Below are 10619 nucleotides of genomic sequence, written 5' to 3'. Positions count from 1 at the left end.
TAAGCACTCTATGCATTTTCCCCGGTAATTATAAGGTAATGTGATGGCAGTTTCTCAATCTGTTGAATAGTTGAGCTAAATACTAGCTTATAATTTGAGTTAACAGTAAATTAACAATGTAAGCACTGTATCACTAGCTGAATGGTCAAAGAATGATTCCTCAATTGCTAGACTTAGTTATATTATATTATATTATATTATATTATATTATATTATATTATATTATATTATATTATATTATATTATATTATATTATATTATATTATATTATATTATATTAATTGCAGCACCTCCACATTGGCCCACATTCTTTCTTGGGTCTAGAACCATTTAGTATAAGAAAAATAGGGATCATCAGAGAGGTGGCTTTGAACTGCAGTGGCCATGGAGGTAGCTCCAGTACAGTTTAGCATGGCCTAGAAGGAATATACTGACTTTCAGAGACCCATATGCCACCTGGAGATTGCTGAAGTGTGATATATCCCCTAAAATGAGAGCTGAAGGGAAACTGGCATAGGATCCAGAGAGCCAGCTCTTTATCCCCAAGAGATTTCCTTATGCCAGGAGAATCAACAGCTGTGGAGATATTGTGTAATCTGTGGTGGCTTTATACACCAGTTGTGCTGTGGAAATGGAATTGAGCCAGACAATATGGTCCATTATATTTACACAAATCTGTTTAAGCATCAATATGATGCTCTGTTGATCTCAATAATAATTTTAAACTATTGGGATGTGCATTATACATAAATAAAAATATACAAACCAAACCAAATACTAACTGTGCTAAATAATATAATTAAATCTCTACACCTTACAATGTCACGGATCAAGCTATAAAGAGATCTCACTTAAATAATAGGTTTCTGAAGACACAATACAGGAAAAACTTTTGTACATACAAAGTCTATCAAATCTTCTCTAGAAACCTGGGGTCTCACTAGACACTTGGAGTTGGGTTTTCAAAAGGCTTTCAATGCTGGCCGAAGTTTGCTCTCATTGTTGATAATGAGTATTTTATCACTGACTTCGGTGGAGGCATAATTAGTCCTACGCTAAGCACTTTTGAAAATCCCACCCTTTAAGGTCAGCAGAAGATTTGCCCTACTAAGGACTAGCAGCCTAGTCCTTTTCTTTTTTTTTCACATAGGATCTTATATAGCTCCCACTGAAGATGAGCTGCTATTCCCTGAGCTTACAAGTTGCATATGAAACATTCCATTATCAAATTATTAAAATACCTTGTTACTACAGGTGAAAAATTAACAAAATAATATAAATATATGCATCTGTGCGGGGAAGTATCATCCATTCACTATATTACCATATTGCTACTAGATAACTTCATTCATCTTTCTGTTAAATAGGCAAGAAAAAGGTTATCATATATACAAACACATATTTCTATGGCAACAGATTAAGTTCTAGGCTATTCTTAGCTACACAGCAAGCAGAAAATATTCTGTTTTAAGCTATAGGACTAAACAAGAGATCTACATCTTTTCTACTTTTTCCATCTGGTCCTGCTGAAATATCTTTTATTTTGGTTAATTGAAGAGTGATTCAACTGGAAGCAACATACGTCACATACCACAGATGACTTCTAGAGTTATACAGATCTTCTAAAAGTCAGAAAACAAAAATCTATGCAATAAATATATATTAATAATAGTGTGATACCATTTTTATTATGTGTGTGTCTATATAATATACCTATAATCAAGAAAGATATACTTCTTGCCCATCAATTATTTTAAACTTATTTCTGCATTTTTATACTTCTTTTTTAAAGCAACTTGGAGATCTTCCTTATATACTGGTCAATATGTAATTTATTTTAAAAAACTATTACTTTTAAATTGGCACCAATTAATTCCTCTCACTTTGGGGAACAAATTCTAGTGGTGAGTTTCATAGGTATACTTGTGTTAGTCTGTTTCAACAAAATGAGTGAGTAGCTTAAAGACTGTGACAGCTTAAAGACTAACACATTTATTTGTGCATAAACTTTGTAGGATGGACAAAGAAGGCCCTATCCCACAAAACCTTATACCCAAATAAATGTGTTAGTCTTTAAGGTGCCATAGAAATCCTCATAGTTTTTACTGATTGTATTACAACCCAACATTATTCAGGAAGGCCTGCTGTATCCTCTGTTAACTGAAGCTGATGTCCTCATAAAGAGGTGTTTTAATTCACATTTAAACACCTTTTAAACTTTTTAAAAAAATAAACTGAGATGTATACATTCAAATGACTCTGGTGACTCTGCTGCATCATATTGTGTAACACAGGATGTTCTGGCAGAACAATCATTATAGCAAAGGAGAAGTGATCAGAAATAGTGAAGGCCCCTGATGTAATGGGTTTTTTTAAAGTATTGTATTACGAAAACTTAGTACAAACCATATGAAAGAAAATATCAGACCTCTTGTAGGAAGCTACTCATCCTTCCATAACAATGATCGTAGGTCAGAAGAACTATCTGCCTCACTTAAAATATGCTAGAATAGTTGTTAGGCTTCTACCACTGTAAAATGGGTATGTATCAGCTGCACTATGTATGGGTTTAAAACCGTGTCTGTTTTCCCACCACATATTCCAAAGGTGGACATTTCCTATAAAGTCTACTGAATCAGTATTAGCAGGTTAGCTCGTACCTTACAGTGTGTTAATCTTTAAAAGGATTCTCTGCCTGGAGAAAGCCAGAAGCAACATGACAGATTTTTTTTCTTCTTTCCCCTGGGACTTGAGCTTTGAGTTACAATTGGTTTGCCCCGGCCTCCTATCTTTACATGTATCATTTAGGGAAGGTACACGGCCTAATAAAAGGAAGGAATCAAAGGAGATCCGTTTGAGGTTGGACAGCATCCGCCTACGTGTATTTAGTTCAAGTGTTAATACTAAAAGTCTCAGCTACTGGGGCCGGGAATGGGAAAGTCCCTTGGTTAATTAGTTTCCCTGTTCCCGGCAGCTACTCAAGCCAGTAGCAGACACGGCTGCCAGTCACCGGGACAGCGTGTGGGTCTAAAATGCTGAGCAGTGAAATCTAGACTCGGCTTAATGAGACAGAATCAATTAACTCCAATTTCCACTTGCACTTCTAATATATCTGCAGTGTGTGCAGCAGCAGCAGCAGCAGCAGCGAGATGCTCTGTATTAATAAAGGAATTCACTGATGCATTAAAAACCAGAGAAGAAGTGTTGTGTGGTATTTACATTTTGAGGAGGCTGGTGCGATGGGGAAGAGAGAAAGCGAGAGATACTCAGACTTGAAAGCAGAATATTACCCCCTGAACCAGACAAAGCTCTTGCAAAAACTGGTGCTGGAAAAATGGTAAGGACCCGGAGTTGAAAACATTTTCACTTTAATACTGAAAAAATATGCCATTATAAAATCCTCGAATAGAATTAGTAAGTTTCACTTGCTTCCTCAGTTCTGATTTCCTCAAGTTAGAGTAAGATTTACAACAGCACAGAATTGTCTACCATTAAACTCTGCAGCCTAAGCACTCGAGTGACATTAATTGGTCATGCTTAACTGCCTCGGATTTCTCTTTAATGTTTACACGGTTACCATAATAGAAATCAAGGGTACTAAATTTTACATTCAGGTGGAAAGGCATTGCTGGAGGTGTATATTTAAAAAGAAAAAAGCGGTAACCGAACCAAAAACAAAACTTCGCCCAACAAAGTAAATCCCCTCCCCCCAACTCAGAAAATGAACCAATGAGACTATCCATGCAAATATGCCTTAAAGAAAAGCTTTACATTTGTTTCCACAGTAAAAGTACGATCTCTATCTACTGCCTACCGATCACACAAAATATGGCGAAATGGCACTTTTTTATTATCATACTGTATTTTGTATATAGAAAGTTTGATACGATGGGACTTATCAGGTAAGAGGGATGGTGGTGTGAACTAGACGCTGTTTCCAGTTGGGTGTTGGAGGAGCGTCCTTGGGGTGCGTTGTATCCATGCGAGCCATGCAGCACTGTTTGTGTTTGTTTTAATCAGTCGTCTATTTACATTACATTCATGCCTTCGTGCAACGTTTCACTCTCGCTGCGTTATCGGGGGGGAGGAGGCCACCAGCTGGGTTCCCTCCCCCCTCGCCCGCCCACATGGGGCTAATCCGCAAAACAATGGGGCCCCCTGCAAGACTTGCACCAAGTGGCTCCTGGCTTTCCATTGCACGCTAGGGCAATGCGCAGTCCGATGCCCGAAGCACCGCTTCAGTGGGGCTACCTTGAAAGGGTGCGTGGAAAGCCCCGGCCTTCGCTCACTGAAATACGCCGCAGCGTTGGCTTTTGCGCGCCCGGGGGTGTTATGTGCACGGAAGGGAGCAGAGGTTCAGAACCGTCCCTGATCGGTGTGGAGCAGTGACGTTAGCAGGCGAGCCAGCAATGCGCAGCTCAGGGACGCTTTAACCACTGAGTTGCTTGCTCGCTGCGAACTTGAATTGATTTCCTACTTGGTTTTTTCCCCCCCTCTCCGGCCCCAGCTCTTAGTCTGATAGCGAATGGGAGCCACAGTCATACACCCTATGGGCTCCGTCTGCATTGTAGGGGCCGTTGTGCCAGTAGGACGAATCGCAGACTGTCTGTAAGGAATTGATTTCCGAGGCAGAGGAGTTGGCGTCCCTCCGCTTGGAGCGCTTTCTGTTCCTCAGGATAAACACGAGCATGCCAACCACTGTGAAGGCGGAGGTGACAAAGACCAGCAGGAGTCCTGGGACCAGCACCGAAATGGAGACCCGGCTGGTCTCTAGGTAGGAGTTGGCGTGAGTCCCTGTCTCTGCCAATCCCGTGCTGTTTTTGCTATTGGAACTGGCGGTGGGCGAGATTTTGAGCTGCGGGCAAATGACGTCGTTGGAGAGGGACTCGAAGTCCTCCTTGAAGAAATCTTCTGGGGATTCACACCTCAGGTCGCTCATGACCACCTTGGGGCGCAGCAGCTCTGCCCACTGCTTGAAAGGCACAATGGGGCAGGAGCAGTCCCAGGGGTTGCCATGTAAATCTATCTGGGTGATGGAAGTGAGCTGGTCCAGCACCCCCGCCACGGGGAGGTACATGAAATAGTTATTGTGTATACTCAGCTTGGAAAGCGAGACCCCCGCGAACACATCGACAGGGAGGGACCTCAGGAGGTTGTTGTTCAGGATTAGGACACGGAGCTTGGGCATTGCATTGAAGGTGCCGGGCTGAATCAGCTGGATCTCGTTAAACTCCACGTTCAGATACTCCAGGTTTTGCAGCCCTGTGAATTTCTCGCGGGACAGCGTGTCCAAGTAGTTGCTATCCATGTAGAGCCACCGGAGCTCGAACAGGTTCTTGAAGGTGTTGTTCTCCACAGTCGCGATGTTGTTGTTCCCCAGATCCAATAGGTTAAGTTTCCGGTAATCCAGAAAGTGGGATTTCCTGATGGTGTGTATTTTGTTGTCTCTCAGAAACAGCTCCTGCACATTGGACGGCTTGGGCTTCAAAGCCACCAAGCTGCTCACATTTCTTTCGTTGCAATTAACCTTTAAACCCGAGCCAGGGATCTGATCACAGCTACAAATCTCCGGGCAGGGCATGCTAGCCGGTAGCTTGTTCTTCACGCTCATTGTGGAAACCGCAGCTGTGGGTCGGGTCTTGATTTGCCAGTTGACTGGGATTTTTGTACCTCCGTTTGGAGCAGATCCGGTAGTGGCAGGATCTTCTTTGCCGTGTATTTTGAAGGGGGTTGGAATGGGACCAGGATCACAGGTTTCCTCTTCGGCAGGGGGAGCAGCTAGACTAGAATCCACTCTGTTTTTCCTGCACAGCTCTTGCTCTGAGGTCTCATTCAAATCTTTGCCCTGCAACCTCGTAGGAGCTTCACAAATGACTCGGCCGATCAAAGCATTTTTGGGTATGTTTTCCAGCCACTCCTTCAGGGATAGCAGATCACAAGTGCAGTCCCATGGGTTATCCTCCAGCAGAATCTCAGCAATGCCTGGGATCTGCTCCAGGACTTCCTCATAAGGCAAGGTTTTCAGTCGGTTTCCCCGGAGGTCGAGGTGGGTGATCGGCACATACTGAAACACGTTGGCAGGTAAGGTGCTGATGAGGTTGTCATTTAAAATCAGCACCTCCAGCTTGTTTAAATCCCTAAATGCTCCCGGGTCAATATCCCTTAATAAATTAAAATCTGCCTGGAGATATTCCAGATCGTCCAGCCCCAGGAAAGTCTGCTTCCTGAACGATTTGATCTTATTGTTGTTTATATGCAAACGTTTTACCAGCTGCAGCCCAAGAAAAGCCCCGGGAACAATTTCATGCAAACCGTTGTTTTCCATGTGCAAACTGACTGCATTGTAAAAGTTAGCAAACTCATTAGGGAAAAGTCGAGTCAGGGAATTTCCATGCAGGAATAAATGGTAAAACTGGGAAGTTGGGGCGCTGAAATGATGCAGGCTGGTAAACCCCTTTTTCTCACAGTCTACGTGCAAATCCCCTTCTATCTCGTTGCAGGAACAGATCTTCTCTTTGCAAACGTCCCCTGTAACGTTTCCAGCAGCAAAACAAAGAGACGTCTCCAGCAACAGAATCCAAAGCAGCATCTTTAAACCGCACGATTCATTCCCAATCTCATCACAAAGTAACAGCAACCATCATACTCACACCGAAAACAATTCCAGTTCATTCAATAGAGGAGATGTCCGAACCACCACCATAAGGAAAAACGTGGGGGGAAAGGAGGCTGAGCGGAAGGGGGGGGGACGATTTCTTTTCTCCTTTATCCCTTTCTCTCCCCCCCCGACATATACTGCAACAGCCCAGATTCCAGTCAATAATTATATCCACAAACTATCCAGGCACGTAATGCGAGGCACGCAAAAAAAAAAAAAAAAAGTAGAAAAAAATCCCCCTCCTCAAACCCCTCCTGAAAGCTCCCGAAAAGCTAAGTAGATCACTGTTGTCCGGCTTCGCTAATCGGAACAGGAATAAGGCTAGTAATTATAAGCAGCCACTGCATTTTAGAGAGAATCAGGCAGACAGTGCAGCGGTGGTAGAAGAGAGCTGCCTGCGAGCTTCGCTTTGCTTCGGACTGACCTTGCTTTCCTGTTTCAAAGCCGGGCTCCTGACTGCTGCTGCTGCCGCCGCCGGTGCTCGGTGCCCAGGAGTCCCCCTCTGGGTGCTGTCCAGTCCCCCTTGGTGCTGAAATCACGCCCCAGCCTAAGGACCGGATGCCGAACCAATGGCGCTGCAAAAAATCTGCAATCGCTGCGTTTTTTGGCTGTCCATTTCTCCTCTCCTCCGATCCCTTCTTCTTCTCCCCTTTCTTTCTCTCTGTCAGTCTCTCTCTCTCTCTCTCTCCCACCTCGGGCTCTCTTCTTTCCTTTTTCTTCTTCTCCTGTTTCTGAGTTGCACACACACACACATACACACACGGAAGGAGAGTTGCTAAGAGCCTCTGCTCGTTCCAACCTGGTGCACTCTCAAAGATCTGACACCCTCTGCTGAGCTGCAGTGGCAAAAATCCATCTGCTGAGGGAATGCTGGAGAAAAAAAATCAATCCACGTACAGGGCAAGCGTTAAAAATGTTGGCATTAAAGCTGTCGATCTGTTTAGACGCTTTCCCTTAAATTGATTATTTAATTTCTTTCTTTCTTCCTCCTGACATGGAAAGTTTAACATCCTCCCTCTCTCTAGCCCTCCCCCCATACACACACACACAATCACACGCACGCACACACACACACCCTTACTCTAGCAACCGGCAAGAACGCTTTTGTCCTATTTTGCGTCCCAGTGGCTTGAATAGAATTAGTGTCAGGGTGTCAGGCGAATAGCAATTTGAGATAATTATACTCCACGCCATTTTCAACGTTGCTTTTAAATGTGTCGCTTCCTCCCCTGCAGTCTATAGCGTTTCATGCTGGATTTGGTGGCTTTACGGAGTTCCTTTTGGAACGCTGTACCGTGGATGATTGCGTTATATTTTTTTATTGTATAGATGATCACAGGAAAGGGGCTGGGGCGGGGAAGACTAGGTTTGCCGCACAGCAGATCATTTTACTACCTGTTTCTGGAGGGTACAGAATTTCCTTTGAGAGAGGACTTGAAATTGACAGCAGTGGATCTTATTTCTCTTCTTCCACTTCTCTTCGGCTATTTAAGTGCTGTGTGCAAATGCAATGCCTGCTTACCTTTTTGATTTTTGACAAAATAGATTACACGGCGGAAAATGTGTTTGCCTGGCCTGGAAAAAGAAAGTTTCAGCATCTTTTGGACGGGTTTCAGATACCTACAAGCAAATAACCAGTTGCATCTCTGGTGGTGCAAACATAAACCCTTGTTCCCCAATGCCTTGCAAAATTGTGCGGAGGAGGCTGTATGGGAGTGCTCCAGAGCCTGATTCGCTGGGTCCTTTCTGCGCCTGCCCTCGCTCCTGAGCTTGTACCTCTTCCGTCCGACAGATGCTCTGACTCCATTCGTGAACTTTGCAATATACTGGTAGGGCACAGAGCGTCACATCTACTGAGGCGGGAAGGAGGGCAGGGGGGCTTCAGGTCTATATATAGGAAAAGTCGGGAAGCCAGATGGAAGCTGCACCCAGTCATCCTTGCTGCATGCTAATTTGGTCCCAGGGTTTCCCGATCTGCAGTTTCCAAGTACATTAGACATCCTATCATGGATGATCTTATCAAATTAATTTATTTAGATTATAAACAAGTTGCAACAGCTGCCGTAGCCATTTTCGGATGGAGTGTTTCGGGTGGAGATTTAGCCTTATATGTATAGATGGATGGGCGAGAGGGAGGGAGCGATGAAGGGAAAGAAACTGACAAAAACATGACTGGACCAAAGGATGCCTGGCCAATAAATAGCAAGCGGGGCAGGAGAGAGAAAATGCTACTGAGACAACAAGCTTCAGAAGCAATATATTAGCTTCATGGGCGAAGGAGAAGGAAAGGAGACTTGGCGCCACATTAAGGCTCATTAATTCATTTCTCATGGCAGTTGCTCTGACTTTGTCTCTCTGTGCATGTCAGAGAGGGTTAGATAGATTGGAACTGGAACCCTTCTGAACCGAAAAAAACCAACAATCCTGCAGCTTTGGAGAGGAGCAGGAGGACTCGGAGGGAAAGCCCACAGGAAACCCTTGGAACACAATAAGGAAGAAAGGAGTTTGGAGGGAGGGGAGAGGAACAGGAGAGGCTTCTCGCGGAGCTGCATAGAAGTGGCAGTTGTCTGGACACTGTACCTGAAGGGGGGGGGAGGGGAGGAGGGGTTGTGAATAGATGCAAAATTATGGTTGTGCACTTGAAGTATGGCAGCATCTAACTGAGAGAGGGGGTTCCATTGTTCTAGGAGCAGTATTTCCTCACACTAACTCTGGGCCTTGCTACCTAGAGTGGCAAGACCAACAAAGGATGGAGAAAAGGCAAACAGACTTATCATCGGTTTTTTACAGATGGCACAGAGAAGGCGATTTGCCAGTAGTCACACAGGAAGTTCATGGTAGAGACAGGAAATAGACCTATATTTCCTGAATGCCTTAAATGCCAAAGCTATCCTTCTTCTCCCATATATATATTATTTAACAATGCTGCATTTGGGTATGTAGGTGGCAGTTGTCCGGCACTGTACCTAGCTCTAATTATATTCCGCATTTCTAATTATATTAATTTATCCTAAGTGGAAACATGCATATTGTAAAAAGAGCAAAGCCCTATGTAAATTCCCACCCAAAGCTAGAATGTTCTAGGATACATCTGGTGTTGTGAGTGTAAAGCATATGTTTACACTTTTATTTGAATTACTTTAATACATTGGCTTTTTAATAAGCAATGGTATTACACTAGAGCTGCATTTTCAAAATATCAAAAGCCTAGATACACATGGCCAATTTCTGCATGCCATACTCATGTTAAGCAGCACTGGTTTACACCCATCGTCCCATAAGCTATGCAGTATGACAAAAATGCAGAGTCATGGCTTCAGTTTTAAATCAGCTTTAGTGAGCTCTTTTATACACCAGGGTTGCAGTAGTAGGAAGAGTGGGTTGCGCTGCTGTAGCTACACCTGTATAAATGTGCCAATGCAGTCTCCTAGTATACTTGTGTACAGAGTTCATTGTACCAGTGCCACTAACACAGAATTGGTGGCAAAATGCTTTTTAAAACAGTGCTGTGTTGTTTTACTTTTCTGTGGCTATTTTGCAACTTTCGTAACTACAAAGTTGTCAAATAAAATCTTACAGCTTGTACTGTCATGCTATATCACAGTGGGACTAGAGGAAGCAAAGCCATAGCTCTGATGTCTATATAGCAGACATCATACTTAACCTTAGCTATACTCCTATTGACATAGCTATCACCTCTCAGGGAAGTGGATTTCCTACATTGATGGGAGAAGCTTTCTCTTCGGCATAGGTAGCATCTTCATTGAAGTGTCACTGTGACTTTTTAAGTACAGATAAATTCTGAGGTGCATAACTCCAGGAGGAGGTTCATGGCTGAGAATTCTGAGTAGAAGGAGGTGTCTTTCTCTCAGCAGGGGTGGAGGATAGAGGCCAAACTCCTGTCCTTGACATTTCTTAGGTTAATCTAGGAGGTTCTCACTTTCCTTTTATTTTATATTAT

The 10619-nt window shown here is 43.5% G+C and overlaps 1 protein-coding gene across 1 annotated transcript; it reads right to left on the bottom strand.

Moving 5' to 3' along the window:
• Nucleotides 1-2960: 2960 nt before the first annotated feature.
• On the bottom strand, nucleotides 2961-6700 carry SLITRK1 (SLIT and NTRK like family member 1). Its single transcript, XM_006139160.4, has one exon. The coding sequence runs from the start codon at nucleotides 6587-6589 to the stop codon at nucleotides 4511-4513; it is 2079 nt and encodes a 692-aa protein (XP_006139222.2). The 5' UTR covers nucleotides 6590-6700; the 3' UTR covers nucleotides 2961-4510.
• Between the last annotated feature and the right edge of the window lie 3919 nt (nucleotides 6701-10619).

This window comes from Pelodiscus sinensis, chromosome 1, assembly GCF_049634645.1.
Source record: "Pelodiscus sinensis isolate JC-2024 chromosome 1, ASM4963464v1, whole genome shotgun sequence".
In the NCBI taxonomy this organism is placed as follows: domain Eukaryota; kingdom Metazoa; phylum Chordata; order Testudines; family Trionychidae; genus Pelodiscus; species Pelodiscus sinensis.
The sequence above is the reverse complement of the archived record's forward strand: the minus strand, read 5'-3'. Positions and strand labels throughout refer to the sequence as shown.